Source organism: Molothrus aeneus, chromosome 2, assembly GCF_037042795.1.
Source record: "Molothrus aeneus isolate 106 chromosome 2, BPBGC_Maene_1.0, whole genome shotgun sequence".
NCBI classification, from domain to species: Eukaryota; Metazoa; Chordata; class Aves; order Passeriformes; family Icteridae; genus Molothrus; species Molothrus aeneus.
The window spans coordinates 43377496-43395986 of record NC_089647.1 but is presented as its reverse complement, the minus strand read 5'-3'; the positions used below and the strand labels follow the sequence as shown (position 1 = coordinate 43395986).

General features: G+C 40.4%; 1 protein-coding gene across 1 annotated transcript; it reads right to left on the bottom strand.

The window, feature by feature from the left end:
- Window positions 1–1527: 1527 nt before the first annotated feature.
- FDX1 (ferredoxin 1) lies at window positions 1528–17492 on the bottom strand. The gene is made up of 4 exons (XM_066544776.1): window positions 17273–17492; window positions 11183–11307; window positions 8258–8387; window positions 1528–4720 (listed from the first exon to the last, which is right to left on the bottom strand). Exons 1-4 carry the CDS (start codon window positions 17440–17442, stop codon window positions 4606–4608), a joined length of 540 nt encoding a protein of 179 aa, XP_066400873.1. The 5' UTR covers window positions 17443–17492; the 3' UTR covers window positions 1528–4605.
- Window positions 17493–18491: the final 999 nt, after the last annotated feature.

Sequence of the window (18491 nt, the reverse complement as noted above, 5' to 3'; positions counted from 1 at the left end):
AGAGACGCTTGGCCGAGCACAATAAGCCAACAGCTTTTTGATGAAGAGTTGAAGCTGCAAATGCTAAACCACTGCCGGCTACAAATGACTTTTTAAAAACATTTTGAAATGTGGACTACTTCACATCAAAAACCTCTGCTTAACTCCATAAAAAGCAAGTGATGGCCAGTGGATTAGAAAGTAAATCTCAGGGTTACTTTTAATGCCATCGTTTATACTTTTAATGCCTGTTTGCTTGTGGATGGACCGTGCCTCTTGTCGCTGTCCAGGCAGCACAACAGGGAGAGAAAGCACCGGGGCACTGCAGCCCAGAGCAGGACATGGGGCTGCACGGCCACCCTGGGAGGCCACAGCCCCGGCCACCATGCAGGAAATTCCCACTCTCACATCTTTTCAGGTCACTTGAGGAGAAATCATCCCAAGCAGCTGCACTCTTCCTAATGTTTTCTACTATTTGGTAACTCACTGATTCAGCTTGAGCATCTCTTCTCCTCCTTTAAAGATTTATTTCTCCTTTTTTCTCCCAAGAAATAAGGATTTTTTGTATGCCCTATCTTTGCATACCATATTGTTCATTGCAAGGGCAAAATATAGGCTGTAGGAAATCCCCTCCACACTCTAGCCTGGATCTGTGAGAAGGGCAAGCGCTGCATCTTCCCTGCAGCTTTTTTGGACATGGCCTTTTCAACTTGCCCCCAACTGGGATGTGAATTAGGTTTGAACACAGCTGTCTTAAATCCTCCAGAGCCCCATAGGCAAAAAAATGAACTCTCAAGATTTAATTTTTGTCTGAGAAGTCACAAACTGCCTACAGAACTTGCCTTTTTCACTCTCACAACAGCCTGCAGTCCAGATAATGGGAACTTCTGACAGATGAAGATGTGGTGGTGTGGGAATGATGCAAGGCACACCCTTCTTCCCCCTTCAGACACCACACAAACATGCCACAAAATGTCACAGACTCTGCTGGCTTGGGCCAGACTGCTGATTAGGGCAGTAGAGGGAAGGGACAGTCTAGAGCCACAGACAAGTTCCCCCACACTCCTGAAAAGGCAGAGGGATGGTTTTGGCCTGACTTTCTCACAAACACAACCCAAGCCAAAGGACCTTTTTACCCACCAGCAACAGACGACACTGCAACCCACCGCTCCCTAAAGCTTGTGAAGTAAAGATCTGTGCCAGCCCTAGACTTTGAGTATGCTTCTAAAGTTTAGTTTACAAAACAAAGGAAACAGTCGGTTTTGATTTGCTCATTTTTGAGGGGGGAGAGACAGAAGAAACCCACTGACCCCATCTTTTAACAAAGAAAGGAAATGGTTTTAGAAAGCAAATTACCTGTAATCTTTATTTGAACAGGGAAATAAACATGTATTCAACTAATTTTGATGCTATAATTGTGTGTCACTACACAAAATTTCATACTTACACTTTAAAGTGCACCATTAATGGGTAAGTTCCATTTTCCCCCCAGAAATACATTCAATAGCTTAGAGAAGAAGGAAAGAAAAATCCACAAAACAAGAGGTGTCAGAAAGAGGTTAAAAATAAGATTTATTTGCAAATAATTTTGACAATAAACTAGTATCTCTGAGCTGTGCATTTTGGGGACTACAATCAGTTCCTTTGTGTTCTGAGATTTCCATTTGCATGCAGTATGGGATACCTCTAGAATTCAAAATGAACTTCGAAGTGTCCTTTTTTTTGCCTTGCTGTGATGAGTTTATTCCACAGGCACACTGTAGGAGAGTCAAAGTCTTTGTAATGAGAAACTGTCACAGGAAACACACAATGAAACCACCTTGGCTTAGAAAGAAAACTCACTTGGGAGCTGTTCCACATTTGTTTAACACAGTGTTAAGCACTTCAAGATACCCACAAGTACCTGGTGCTGTATGAAAAAAAACCCCAAATAATCCAATGAAAAAAAAAATCAAAAACTTAAAACCAAACCAAAAACACAAGACAAGCCCAAAACTCAATAAATATCAACATCTACCCCTAAACTTTACAGGTATACTGAAACCTCATATTTCTTTCTGATATACAAACGCACAACACATCTGGTCATGATCCAGTTCCCCCTCTTGGAAGCTGATGAGCTGTCTCATGTAAAAAACCCCAAAACCTCAAGATTTAATAGTAATAACTGTATATAAATGAGCTCAGGACAAAGGCAATACAAGGTGAGATTTACCTTAAGGTCTGACTGTGTGAGGGCAACCTCTCAGTCATGGTTAGTGTCACAGCAGCAGAAAAAGAAGACAGCAGCATCTTCGGAACATTTCTTCAACCTACACCCACCCTTCTCCCTAACCTTCCTCTCTCTGTCCTTCATAAAAGCCTGGAAATTTTAATTCTGAACTCTCCATTTGAATCAGATTACATCAGAATTGTATTCTGAAACCCCTACATGATCAAGTTTCGAGCAGACCACAATTAGTATACCTTGCATTAGAACAAAGTTGAAAGGTAACAGAAGGAAACAAGGCAACTAAGAGAGGAAATAAAAGAATCTAACTCACAACTATTTTCAATACAGTTCTAGAAAATATTCATTCTTATAATGAAGAGGAACTTTTTTTCCTCTTTACAAATCTCAAAATAATCCCAATATTTGACACTGGAAAAATATTTTTTCTCTCCTCCATACATATAATAATACAAGAAAAGATGTCCAGATGGCATTGTTACCAGTTCAAACCATTAATGAATGTACTATATCATCCAAATGTAAACAAACATGGTTGTTTATATATATATATAAATGCCCAAAAAATTAGAAGTTAGTAACTCCTGGTGATAACCAGTTCACATCAGTATTTATGCAAAGTTGGCAATAATAGCAGTCTTAGAAACATTAATTTTATTTGGGCTACTTTAGAAAGACTAAACCAATATTCAACTGGAAGTTCTTCATCATCAATGCAGACAAATCTCAACATGAGGGTTTCCCTACACCTTCTGGTGGTTCCCCTAGGTTCTGAGGAACCTAGGCCATTTTTATGAAACAAATAAACCTAGGGAAATAACCTAGGGAACACCTCCTAAATAACCTAGGTTCTGGGGCATCTAGGCCATTTTTATGAAACAAATCAACTTGGTCATTTCACATCAGCCATAACTGAAACAATCCTGTGAGCAAGGCCCAGAATCAAGCAATTTCTTCAAGCTGAACACCCTAGCTAACGTCAGACAGCCTCCTGCACAAGCTCAAAACTAAAAAGGAATAAAGATTTCAGAACAAATCTGATATTGACAAACATTGCCCTGTTCAATCCCAACTCAGCTATATTCAGAGAACAATAAGAGTTTGTGATGGGTAAATTGTAATTCCACTGGGCATGTTCTCCCATTACACAGCTCCAAGGATTCATTCTTAGCCTGGTCTACCACAGTATTTGTGGTGTAGTCAAATTGTAAATATTACTGAGATTTACTGACATCTTATTTGGGCCAGGGTTAAGCTGCAGGTGCCAACATCCTGCATCAGCCTGTCCTGGTTTCACCTGGGAGAGAGCTCATTTTCATCCCAGTAGCTGGTACAGTGCTGCTTTGGATGTAGAATCAGAATAATGTTGATAACCCACTGGTGTTTTAATGTAAACACAGCTTAGCAACAACTCAGTCAAAGCCTTTTGAGATTCTCACCTCACCTCGTGGGGGTGCACAAAGCCAGGACTGCTGACCCCAAGTGACCAGTGGGAGGTCCTACACTCTATGGTGTCATGCTCAAAATATCAAATGGGGCAAAAGCTGGCTGGGGGTCACTGCCCAGAAACTGGCTGGGCATCAGTCATCAGGTGGTAGGCAATCATGTTGTGCCTCACTAGTTTTATGTATTTTATTTGTCATCATTACTGTTGTTTTCCTTTCTGTTTCTGTCCTATTAAACTGTCTTTATCTCAACATATCAATGTTACTGTTTCCATCCAAGTCTATCCCCTCCATCCCATTTGGAAGGGGGGGATGGTTGGGCAGTGGTGGGGTGGAACTGAATGGCTGTGTGGCATTTAGCTGCCTACTGGGTTAAACTGTAACACAGCTCCTAGAACTCATGGGTTTAGCAGTATTTTCACAAGACAACATTTGCCATATCTCATTAAGACTCCAAAGTCTGGAAAATTCCTATCCTGATAATTTACTATTTGCTGAGGAAGTATCATATTTACTGAGAATTTTAACTAGTTCTGAGCACAACATCTTTAATGGCAACACTTCAAAAAGACCCCATGTAGTCCTACAAGTTCTTTTCTCTTACACATTCAGGTCTGACACCTAAAAATGCTCAGAGTTTGTTACAGGAGAGTCCTGTAAAAGTGATCCAGTTTTTAAATGTCATTAAATGTTTTGGCAGAATAATGTTGTATGAAATCTGTAATACACTTGCTAATGTTTATAATCCAATGATTACTTATAAGAAGTATTATTGCATTTTAAGCGTAAAAATATAAGAGGTTCTATAAAGAAAATTAAAATAGCATTAATCTAATATTGATAGTCATATAAAATAACTCACAATTATGTAAGTTTCCATATTTAATTACACATTTAAAAATAAGTTATAAAAATAATTAAGCTTCTTTAAAACCCCTAGGATATTTTCTTTTAGGAGTTTTTACTCATATCTACTGATTGTCTAGCATCAGCCACAGCTTCTGGTACTCGAACAGTCATATCATTCATTGATTTCTTCAAGCAGATTTGGCAGCCTAAACGTGATCTGTGGGGAAACAGGACATTATTGTTAGTTCTAGCCCAGCAATCTAACAGCATTTACCCCCTTACATCTCCAACACTCAGCCACCCCAAACAGACCATGAACTAGGAACAGCCACTCTTGCACAGGGCCTTAGTCCAGCACAGAGTGAATCACGTGCATCAGCACAAGGATCTGTGTGGCAATAGCCAGGATTTATGGCCAGAAGAGAGCTCAGCACACTGGAAAGTCCCACAACTCAATACTTCCTGCTCACTGGACAATGCAGGATATGGGTGACCCTTCCCTTTTCAGTGGGTCACTAAGAGGTCAGTCCAGTGCAGGGAGTGATGCTTGATCTCCCAAGGGACATCTGGCACCTCTGAAGAGATAAAGGCAATGACTCCGAATGAAAGCCTCAGAAAAAACCAAGCCTAGCCCCTCCATCCAGAATTCAATGTTCTTAAACTAAAAAACTCAAGACTGGGTGTAAGCCAGAAAAGTAAGAGTGAAAAGACAAGAAACATAGGAAGAAGGATAAAACACTCAAGGCACCAGAGGAGATGTCGTCCTTCATTTCTATACCCATCATTCAGCACAAGAAAACCAGATGTTGCACACAGGCAATTAAAACCAGAAGATTTAATACTACAACAAAATTCTGCAGACATCACAAGCTACTTTTATTGCTGGGATAACTTTAATTCAATGTCCATGTGTCAGTATTTAAGTATAGAATACTAAAGACATCAGCAAGGATGGGCAATGTTCCGTAGCACCAGTCCCTGGCAAGACATTAACTAGCTGACAGCCTGTCTCAAGAATGTAGAGTTCCCAGTCTTTTATCCACCTCTCCATATGCATTTATCTGCACTTGCCTTCTAACTCCAAATGTCATTTCCTATTGCTCAAGAGCATAAAATCCTCTTGCTTGTTTTCACAGGCCGGTGACATTACCACAGCAAAGTAAACAACCCTTACTCTGCACTGTGTTTTCCTAGGTCTTTCACAAGGATGCTCACACTAATTAAAACCTAGCACCAATCACTTTTACATCATGCTGTTGATCACATACTTCTACCAGGCATCCTAATACTTCTTAATAAAAGACTGGGGGGGGGGGGGGGTGGGAGTTTAACCAATTACTTAGCCTTTACAGGGCCTTTGTTCTTATGCAGTTGCACCTCAAAATTTAGTAAACAATCTCTAGACCTAAGTAAACTGCATGAACTGCAAGATCTTTCTTCATCTCAGTGACATATCAATAAGCATTTTTATTTTTTTAATTATTATGAGTAATACTATATCTATGGACACATTAGTTTGAAAGAAGATCACAGAATATACCAGGACACCCTTTGCAAAGAAACCTTCCAGTACATGGACAGCCCATAAAACCTCTAGAGATAAAAGTCAAGTTTCTTTTGCATTATGTTATCTCTTTCTATTTTATGTTCACCTTCTACATCACCCATTGGCTCAGCACGTAGACGAAGTTCTCTGTTGCTGATAGGTTAGAAACAAAAGTATTTACCTACTTTTTGCAAGCTGTTTCTCATCTTATTTTTTGCTTTAGTATTTTAACTTTCCAGGGTTTGCACTCCCCCTATCTTACTACTTTCTACTGTTCCGCAGTTGATCAAAAGAATTTCATTTTAACCAATTAATCCTTCATTTTAAAAAACATGAACTTTCACGGCAGTTGCTGGCTGAAACATTCCCAAATACAGAGTCACTGACAAGAATAAGCTGCTATGCTCATACCTGTGACAGAACATAGAAGTACATCTCCATTACACAAATTTACATCAGCACAGGAGTCCAGGTAACCTGCAGCAAATACCAACCACTTAGAGCTCCACCTTTCAGAGGAGTCATCTTCCCATATAAATGGAAGGTCCCTGGCCATAGAAAGAACATGTGATGCTAGGAAAACCTAACAGAAGTACCAAACACCTTCAGAGGGTGTAAAACCTCATTTCATATGAAGAACTTAGAGGAGAAAATAGAAACACTTAAACAAAGAGCTCTGGTTTGCTACTGTTTTCCAATTCCTCAGGAAAATCTCCTTGCTTTAAACCTTTACTAAAAAGGTAGCCAAAGAAAAAAGGTTTTTATTAGATCATATGCCTCCAGAGCTATTCAGGAATTATTTTGGCCCTGAACCTAAAAATTACTCTTTTTATTATGGTAGGTAGCAGGCTTAATAGGCTTATGGATTTTTTTTCAAAACTGAAAATGGGTTTTTGTGAGACAGGAAAAATGATAAAACAAAAGAAGCTACAAGTTTCTCATAGCTTGACTTCTTTGCCCTTCCAACCTCACATAAATGCTAAAATTTGGCTTAAGTGAGAAAGTGTCATGTAGAAATGATGAGTTGAGGATTCCTTTTACTGATATAAGGAGACAGACAAGTTAATTCAGAGTATTTCTTTGCAGAGACAAACTCTATGCTATAAAGACCAGGTATAAAGCCTCTGACATCATTGGAAAGATTCTCAAAAACTTCAACAAGCAGTTCTGTTGAAACACGAAGGAATGGGCTTATGAAACCTCAAAAGGCACAGCTGCCTACTGTTTGCGTGAGCATGTTCTTTACCACAGAACATGCTCACACAAACAGTATGAGCATGTACTTTACCACAGTACCATGTACTTGTGCACCAGCAAGTACAACAGCCCACCAGGAATGGGTCTGTGATGAGGATTAACACCCTAACTACAAGATGTGTGATGGTGGGGGTGATGCAGAACAGAGGCTTACTTTGGAGCACCACTAGTCTAATCCTAATGCCTCTGAGCAGTCAGAGCACACTTCAGGATCAGTTTCTCCCAAAAGGGAATGTGGTTTGTGTGCACAAGGATCACTATGATAGGAGTCAAAGCATAACAAGTATGGACACTGACACATCTCTACACTGTTTGTCCTAGAGAAGGCTTGGAGGAAGGATCTTAGCAAACCTTGGTACATAAATACCATAGAGGTTGGACAAGGTGGGGTCTCCATCCTTGGATATATTCAAAAGTTGTCTGGATATGGTGCTGGGCATCGGATCTAGGTGGTCCTGCTTGAGCAGTGGGTTGGACCAGTTGACCTCAAGAGGTCTCCTCCAACCTCTATGTTCTGTGACTCTGAAAAGAAGATCTGACCAAAACCTAAACCACTGACACAAACACATTAATAAAATATATTAACTAGCTACAGACTAACAAGGGAGAGGAAATAGAAGGGCGGAGAAACAAGAGTAAGAAAATCCACACACAGGACAGCAGTGGCAAAGTTTTCATGGAAGGAACTGGGTTTCCCATCATACTTTAGCACTAACATTTCTGCATCAGACCCCTCTGAAGACCTTTTCAGTCACAGGAACAATACTGACATCTTCTTAATACTAATTCAGACAAACAACGTTTAAACTTGGCAGTCCCATTTGTGTAACAAAATCCATCTATTCATTAAAAGCTGATTAAGGTGCTCCAAGAATATTGGATTGCCCCATCTGCAAACCTTTCTTCCCATTCTTTGAAGAAGTAATTTAGGGAAGTTTTATGGTGCCTTACGTTTCTGTGAGGCCATAAGCCAGGTCCAGCATGTCCATCTCTTCATCAGTAATTGCATCTAGTTTCTCAAATATGTGGTCTTCAAATATTAAATGACAAGTTGAACAGGCTAGTGTTCCTTCACAAGCACCTAAAGAAAAATAAATCAAGATAACAGAAAACGCAGTTTCAAATTGCAGCTGAATTTCAGAAGAAATACTACATGTGTTTCTTTCATACAAGAAGTCTCAGTTGATTAGCAAAATTAATGTTCTGTATATTCCCACATTCATATACCTACTCTGCATTCAACTATTAATAGCATTTCTACAGTTACTATAGCACTAAGATTTACTTAAATGCTAAGTAATCAGTTAAAAAATGCTATGTAATCAGTTAAAATACTTAACTAATTTCCTTTCCATTATTTAAAGAAAGAATAGCTTTCTACTATAAGAATGCAAAAGCAGACAATGCTGTCAATCAACACTACTTCATTTATTTCCAATACTGATCCTTCTTATTTCTCTCTTTCCCAAGGTTTTCTCTAGAAGTTCAACAGCAGAAACCTGCTACACAAAAACAATTCTTTAGAAGTACAGGGAGGAGGGATTTTATACTTATTTCCTCTCACTCACCACAACACTAAATGACAACAACAAAGGCAGTCAGGCTAGAGAGAGATGGCCTACATGGATTATGAAGTGCTCCAGTAGGAGTCAAGGACCTAACAAGTTGCTGGGCAGAGCAGCACAAGCACCAACTCCACCTACCTGCTACAGCAATTAGGACACCACAGCACAGTACAAGTTTGAACTGCAACAAACTTGTCTCTGTCACTGTATTGGTCTGTGTCTTGGGCTAGCACCAAGTTGAAAAAGAAATATGCAACTCAAGAAGAATGGGACAGCTAAATACTGTGGAGATTACAAACCTCAGGCTCTGATTTGAATTGATAGAAGAGAATCAGATAACACATTAGCCAATCTTCACTTGTTTACTTATTTCTAGGGAGAGCAGGACAAAATCTACTGTGACCACATCACCTTTGTAATCATGGAAATAAGAGAAGTAAGGCTGTATGTATAACCATTGCTATGAAAAGAAATAGTGGAACTCATCATTAGACCTTGAGAACCACACAGAAAGCACCATGCTGCTACAGAACCAAAAGCATGTATTCAAGGTGAGCATGACACTGTAATACAACATTTGATTTTTAAATTATATCATGTCTTCAAATACACATGAAAAAGCAGAGCTTAATTAAAATGCCAAACATAAAATTTGTCCTATCAGCAGCTTAAGGATCATTTATGTTGGGGAAGTAAGGGAAGGGGTGAGGGGGGAAGGAAAGAACACTGACCAGTCTCTTTGAACAGTGGAAGGTCTTTCCACAAACATAAAGCCATAAAACTGGCAATAACAAATTGAGTACAGCTGAATCTTTCAAAAAATCTGTAAGCCTTTATAAAAAGATATATCTATTATTGTTAATGCACATGGGATGCCCCCTAGTGACAGAAGCAAATAAGCAGGATTACATTTTACTTTTCCTTTATTACTTTGTTCTTAAACACAGAACCTACATTTTTGCTACATTATTTCTCTGCCCTAGTACAATGTTTCATTAGCAAGCAGTTATTGAAATGGGAATATAATATATATATAATATATAATATTATAATTAAAGACTGTAACAGTATTCTGAATTTTCAGTTTGACTTCCTTTTATTGACAGCATTGCTTTTTGCCACTTTACCACAATGCTCTAACACAGCTGATATTGACAAGAGAACACTTACTGTAGAATGCAATAAACCTAAATGAGTAATAATTGATACATAAAGCCAGTTGCATTACAAATTTTTGAGAGTTTTTCTTCCCCAGATATATGCAACTCCAGACATAAAAGATATCTAAGATATTAAGTATAAAATTTTAAATCTTACCAAAGATTTTATCACTAGCAGTAAAATTTATCTGCACTTAACGAAAACACACATCAAATTTCAAACTGTGCTACAGTACTCTGCTGCCTTTTTTTTTCCTACCAATTGCTCCACATTATGCATTCAGTTCTGAAAATTGTACTACCACTTTCTGCTTTAGGTCTGTTCATTTTTCAGCTCATGTTCATATAAATACCTTCCCAAGGTATTTAATTGCAATTACCTAATACCTTTGAGCAATGTGGTCTTGTGGTTTGAGCAACAAGGGCAGGTGGAAGATGAACATGGCAGGGGGGTTTGGAAGTGAACAATCTTCAAGGTCCCTTCAAGCCCAAACCATCCTACGAGTCTAACTATGGAAAGTGCAAAATTCTGCAGAAATAGAGAAAAGTTGTAACTTCCTCCTGTTTTGATTTTAAACAGAACTTGTACCAAGTTAGAATTCAACAAGGTCTCCTTTACCCCAGTTCTTTAATAAGAATTAAACTCCTTGCTCTTCCCTGCTAACTCACACAGATTTGGCTGTTTCTTTCTCTTTGCACTCCTCTGCTACAGATATGGAGGTTCTACAAAAAGCCTGATAATAAATTGAGACAGTCTGGCACTACAGAAGTAACCAGACACTGTTAGAAATACACCAGCTCTGTGTTGCCTGCAGAACAGAACCTTTGAGCTCAGGAGAGGTCTGCAGGTGGCAAGTTTCAGACTCCACTTTGACGGCACTCTGGGCATAGTCCCCTCTTTCATACTCAAGCCCAGATCACCCCAAATATTTTTTAAAACTTGAACCAAAATATTCTATGCACCCGCAGGAGGAAAAAAAGGGGAGAAAACCCAAGTGAAGTACAGCTAGGTTTTATATATAAAATATTCATTTACAGTGGGACTCAATGATGTTGAGGGTCTTTTGCAATCTAAATTGTACTGTAAATATTTATGCATAAAGAGAAACAATTCCTAGACACTGAAAAAAATACTCAGTGAATCTACTTACCAAAACCATCTATGTCTAGATTATTGTCAACAACAACATCCAGCAGTGAATCCCCAGGTTTTCCCTTGGCTGTCAGTTTGTCACCATCTCGGTTTATGAAGTGAACAGTTATTTTATCTTCTGAGCTGAAAAATAAAATTATATAATACAATTAAAGAATGCTAGAATCTTTAGCACTTTGGAATTGATTGACTACTTCTAAAATAATAGTTGATACTACTACTATCAACTCCAAGAAAAGAGAAATCTAAGTTATTGGCTTTTAAAAGCTTTAACATGTACAGGCTTTTACTGTTGTACATTGAACAAAGACCATGAAAAATAAAAAAAAAAAAACCTTGGTGTTTGTTTTGTCACTACAAGACATATGGGATCCAGATGTTTTGCCTTTCACCAAAGACAGTTTATTTTAGGCACAATATTTGTATTTTTAACAAATAAATGAGCTTCTTTTAAATGTTTCTCTCACCACCTTTCTGTAAACTCTTGCTTTGGATTTATGAATTTTCTGTTGTTCTCATAATTATAATTTAAAATAAATTCTAAATTTTGCCATTGCTGCTTAGAGTTTTAGATAGTTTGCTTTATTAATTCCAAAATTTAATTCTTCTCTCTTCCCACAAATGGCAATAGTCCAATAACATTCTGCTGTTTCCAGGCACAGATTCTCTGAGGAGTTCATCTTGTAAATATTAATTCTAGTGAAGTACAAAGTTTTTATGCTGGTTTCAAGGAAAGAAGGTTTGCATTTTTTTGCCTTTTCTTTCCAGACAACTGTTTATTTAATACAAAATTCAGTCTGCTCAAAAATGTCTTAGGATTAGAGCATTTAACATGAAAAAATTTTTTTTTTTTGCATTAAATATACTAATAACAAACAGTATGTTCAATTTTAAATAGATTATTTTCTTTCCTACAGTAAGTAAGCAAAACAAAAACTTGTTGGATAGACAGTGAAGAAATCTACCAAGAGATGACTGATAAGAATAGAACAACTAAAAAGCCAATTCAAAAATTTATGTTTCCATGTGAAATCCATGTTTAAGAACCACACGTTTCATATTACCCATAGTCTTCTTAACTGTGGGACTTGAGTGATTTATGACATAAGACAAGACAAAAATCAAGTCACCCCCTGGAAAACTCTAACCTGTATATCTGAATATTAAAGAAAAATTTTGAAAATGGCCATGCTAAAAAAATCAGTGAACGAATTTTTTTTGTAACTGGCTGTAAAATAATGTGGTTTTAGCAATCTGAGTCCTGGCTTGTTATAAAACAAGAACAAATGTTTGTTGCTATAGACTTCATGCACTTCCCACAACTCTTAAGTTCCATTGGCACCAGTGTGCTCTGTGATTATTTATTATGATGTCATGTTCAATTCTGTCACAGACATCTTTTATGAAAAATCCTTTCCTTAGGATTTTTTCTCCTGAGAAGCTGAGAGACCGCAGGAACAAAATGTAAACAATGATTATCCGCTGCTGTGGAATGCAACAGGTGCATCTGTGATTGGTCTCATGACATTGTTTCTAATTAATGGCCAATCACAGTCAGCTTTGTTACTATCCTTTGTTACTCATTCCTCTTTTTTTTTTCTATTCTTAGCTAGCCTTCTGATGAAATCCTTTCTTCTATTCTTTTAGTATAGTTTTAATATAATATATATCATAAAATAATAAATCAAGCCTTCTGAAACACAGAGTCAGATCCTCATCTCTTCCCTCATCATTGGACCCCTGCAAACACAGTCACACAATTCTTCTCCTATCATCCCTCAGTCCACCCTCCAGAAGAGAGCCACAAGCTACTATTAACTATAAATTCATTCTAAAACTATAACTGATAATGAAAGGTTGACCTTCTGACCTGCAGAATGCAATTGAAGCATGTACTATAAAAAAAACTCAGAAATTTTAAAGACACATCTTTACAAAAATATGATTTATGTTGCACAGTCACCTGTGATATCCAAGGATCACCAGCAAACCATTCTGTGGGGGTTTAAGAAAGCACTCTGCTTTTCATTTTGTTCCTCGGCTATGTTAACACCTCCCACAGCAGAACCAAGGAGACAAGCACCCACTTAGACAAACTAGTACAAAATTCACCGCCTCCTCTGGGAGTTTAACACAGATGGGTTTAGACTGCATCTGGAAAGGTACAGATCCACATTCTGAGAGCCTAAGCTAACGTCTGACAGTGTAATTCTAAACTGCCTCAAAAAGCCCTTCCAGTCCTCAAAGTACACTCTCCTTTGCTGAAATATTTCTGTCAACATGACAACAACGCTGACAGGAGACACAATGCAATATGTACTTGCATTTCTGGGTATGCTCTGCCAAGGTATAGACATGGCAAGTACTAAATATTTATTCCAATATCCTAAACATATGCTTTATTCTAGGATTAGGCACTCACAAGTACCATGGACCAAACAGTGAGATGTCTGGGCATCCATTAGATCCCTGCAACTTCTGTAAATGACAAGTGAACTCCCTGCCAGTTTTCAAAACACACTTGAAACTGTCTTCACTTGAATCTGATAAAACATCACGGCGCCAGAAGAGGAACAGTCCCGCCGTGCTCCTTTGTTCCTCATCTCTCCAGCGCTCACACTGTCCTGCAGTAACCTCCGTTTGGGAATGCACTGGCTGAAAGCCAAGGTCAATAACCCCACAGATGTCAGAACCAGCAGAGTCAGATCTGACCCTTGGATGAAATTTACACCAGTTTACAATGGCTGTGTTACTGCAACTTTATGCTGCAATGGCACAATCTGGGTTTCATGATCAGATTAACCAATCTCTTTACAGTATAAAAATGTGGGTTTGGGTGATCCCCACTCCAAATCACCTTGCCATTATCCTTACACCAGTATTACAAGTCAACTCCTTTTGCTCATGTGGATGAAAATCAACCACAAAAACAAAGACTCAACTGGACCAGAAAACAAAACTGACAAAAGTGCCACTGCCCACAGCAAAAAAAGAAGCAGCAGTGGGATCCCCTTGTCAATAGGGGCAATCTGGTATCTGCTTCAGCCAGCTGGGACCTGCACTGTGGCTGTGCGTGCCTCGTGGTGTGGCATGCAGCAAGGGGACAGATAGAAACCACCGGGTCACTGACTTTTGGTAAAAACTGACACAGACCTTAATCTTTTGACAGGACCTAATCCCCCCTGATTTATAACTGAAACTAAAACTTATTTATTTGTGTAAAGTTTGATATAGACTTCTTAAGCCTTTCAGTAGATCTGGTTTTTTGCTATAGCCACCTTCTATTGCTCTTCACTTAGCCAAAATATTCAAAACATCTCTGGTGCTTTACTTGGTGAAAACACTTTCAGAAGTGCGCGTATGCAATAATCAGACTAGTCAGACAATCAAAACATACACTGAGCCAATCTTCTCAATTAGTGGGGGATATCATTAAAAATATAAAAATCTCACCCACATGAAACAATATTTAGGCTTTACAAATTTCAAGTAACATGGGGTTGTCCACTCAGACATAGTTTGCATCAAGATAAACAACTATTCAAATACCCACATGCTGGGAACCAGTCACAGGCAATCAACACGAAACATGAGCCAGGTCCATGCAAGTATGAACAGCCTCAGGATTATCAGGAAAAACACAATTTATTTTGTGTTATCCACATGAAGCATAAATATCCCAATCCATGCTCAGATAAACGCTTTTCACCAGATGTAAAATACAATTAATTTCTTCACATGTTTGCCACAGTCCTATCAACATTTTCTATCAAGCTTGACAAGGATACCCTAAATCAGGCATACTACAAAGGCACAGAGGAGCACCAGAGAGCTGTAAATGCTGTTTGTTGTTCCTCTCGTGCAAATAATAGTAAATACTGCAAAAGTCTCAAGAACTACTTCTTACCCCTTAAAAGAATTAGCCTTTTGAATCTTCAGCTATTAATTCCAAGTCATGAATCACTTCTTACATTCCTCCAAACAAAACATAACTTTAATCTGGTATTGCACATGGTAAAACCAGCTCTGTTATTCTTAGATCTTTTAATAAACAGCAAATCCAACAGCCCTAATTGCCTGAGGAGTTCCATTAATTAAACTATTATACAGGCCTCAATCAACAGAAGTTGTAAATCTGAACTAATCTTTAAAGCATGCAATTATTATGCTGTGGACCAAAAACATTGCACAGATAACTGGACTGGTATAAAAAGAATTCTGAAATAACTACTGTTCACCATGAAAAGGAAGGATAAGGACAAAAAAGGAGCAAGAGAAAGGAGGAAATGTAAATGAAAACATAATGCCTAATGCTCCACTGAAACCCATGGAAACCTCTGCTCACAGGAACCACCCCAGGTAATGTTTTGTATAGTGATGTCTTCATCCTCTAGACAAAAATATAGCTAATTTCACCCATCCAAACAATGATGTATGTTTTTTACTGAAATAACACTGGTGGATTATAAAAAGGTCAGGAACTGGGTCTCAAATATGGTGCCCAGAGAAAGTAACTCATGCATAAATGGAGGAAACAATAATATACAAGAACTTTCCTTTTCTCCCAACTCACTCAGCCAGGTTATGACACTGAGTATATAAACAACATTGGAAACACTTGTTTGCATAAGCTTTTTTTGCTGGTGTGCTTGCAAAATGAATGTAAATAAATGCCATTCTGTATTCAGCCTGTTTGTGAAAGACATGAGGGGATTACAGGTCTTACATTATTATTATGTAAGTAAATTCCTTCCCTTTATAGGCTTCTTTTTTCAATTATTTTAATACCTTTTAAAAAACTTGTCAACATGTCACATCCTTAATTTTTGTAATTAAAAACTGCAAATTAGGGACCTCAAAATCAACTGATCACCAGTAGGATCCCTCAGAGAGGAGATCTGACTAGTGACTTATTCATCTCATATGGTAGTCCTAGGCTAGAAAAGTTAAGTCTCTCTCTCTCTCGACATTAAAAGTATCTGCTGCAACAAAGTCAAAGATCGCCTGCAAAAGAGTTCAAAAGCAAACTATTGAGACAGCTTTGATGTCGAGGGTACTTAATCTCAATCTTCTGGAAACATGCCAGGCTACACCCCTGATGCTGGGCTGCTGATTGTGAGTCCTGTTCCAAGTCTAGGAAACTTCTCTGGCAACCAAGTACATCAGGATTTAAAACTTCTGCTTTTTAAATACTGAAAGTTAGCTGTAGACCTGACTGATCTTTGAATACACAAACAACAAGCCAGAAGGCAGTGCATAAACAATCTGTGACTACCTGTAATAAGCATCAAAACTACAGCTGTGGACTGTGTAATATTACGTGCCCACAGATGTAATGCATTCTGAAATACCTAATCATACATACCGGTGGGGAGAGGAGAAGCTCTGCACCTTTAGATCGGACCACAGAATCAATTAGGTTGGAAAAGACCTCTGAGATCATCAAGCTATCACCAGATATGACCACGTCACCTAAATCATGGCACTAAGTGTCACATACCATCCTTCCACGAAGAAAGATGCAGAAGTGCTCTTCAGCACAGAAACCAAAGGCAGAAGACACTCTAAGTATTAGGATTGCTCAGATAGGTGCTGCACTTCTACCACAAGCCCAGTCAGACTTTCACAAGAAAAAAAAAATCATAACAAAACCAAACAACAGAAAAAAAGAAAAACGAGTGCAACTTCAGTAAGGTCATAACCTCTCAGAAAACCAGTGTAAGCACCAGGCAGGCTGGTTTAGTGTTCCATAACGTTACAGCCATGTCAGCGTGGTTCCAGGTCACACCGACCCCGAGCCTCACCCGCGCCGGGGCCGGTGCGGGGCCTCGCCGGAGCCCACCCGCAGCACGGACACAGCCCTGCGGGGCACAGCTCGGTGGAGGGGCCCCGAGAGCGCTTCGGTGCCACCGCCAAGCACCCGGAGAGGGGCGAAGGGGCCGGGGCACGGCGGGAAGGTCATCCCGCGCCGGCCCGTACCACAGGCAGCCGCTGGCCCCGGCTGCCCGCAGCTCCGAGACCCGGCCGGGCTCCTCCGGGCAGCCGCGCCGGGGAGCCCGCCCGGATCTCACGGCCGTGACCCCCTTACCTGAGCACCGCCCGAGCAGACAGGCTGAACGGCCGCGCTGCCCTCCCGGCTGCGGCAGCGCCGCTGCAGCCCGACCTCGGCCCGGCTGCCGGCGAGGTGGAGGAGAAGAGCCAGCGGCGGGAGGAAGCGGCGGCGGCCCGGAAGAGCCGCACCGGCCCCGGGGCGGCCATGGCGGCGGGACGGGAACGCTGAGCTCGGCGGCGGCGGGGCGGGGGCAAAGTCCCGCCGCTTACGCCCGTAGCGCGCGCGGCGGCGATTCTCGCAGCCGTTTACGCAGCACGCGGCCCGCCCCCGCCCCGGCGTGACCGCGGGGTTACGCAAAGTGCGCGGCAGCGCGCGGAGGGGCGGGGCCGGCGCGAGGCCCCACCCCCCGGTGCCCTCAGGTGCCCTCGTGCCGTCCCTCACCGTCCCTCACCGCCCCCGCCTCAAATCCTGACTCTCCCCTTCCCGGGAGAGCGGAGACATGGAGCCCAATATATGCTGACCCTTTGCCCTGCTGGGTCCGCGAGGGGTTTCTTGTCACAGCAAGGACTCGGCGCTGATACGCGCTGGAGTCACCCAAAGGGTCATCGCTACTTCTCAAATGCTCCTTTGGGAGGCCCGGCCCGTGAGGGAGTGGGCTCCAGCTCCAGGCTGAGCAAGTGGTCGATGCTACTTGGAACTGCCCTGAAGTAGCTTATAATAATGTGGAACTCCCGGGGAAATGGAGCTGACAGCTGAGGAGTCTCAGCCGGCCGCCTCTGCTGTCCATGCAGGACCATGGAGAAGTTCCCAGTTCCTCATTGTGTTTCTTATGACAGGGGATCCAACCTCTAAACACAGGCATCAGCAAATGTCCATTTGCAGCAGTGCTGCTGTCAGAGGGTCTAGCAGGGGGTGAACATTCATGGTACATGGCTCAAGTACCAATATGTGCCACAGGAAATTTTGAAACTTCCTGAGCAATCACAAACTGCACATGCAGGCACAACTTGTCTCTGATCTTTGATCAGATGATTGTGTAGATACCCTTCATTCTACCACACCCTGACTGAAGAGTTCTGAGTGAATAAGGAGGAAATACAACAATTACTTTGAAATAGTTCTTTCAAATGGGAATGGAAATGAATGGGGAAAAGGAGGAGGGAATGATACCTCTGATACACTTGAGGCTGCAAAGATTATTCTTGATGCCTTATAATTTTACTACATCAGAATAAGATTGAAGAGGGAGATAATA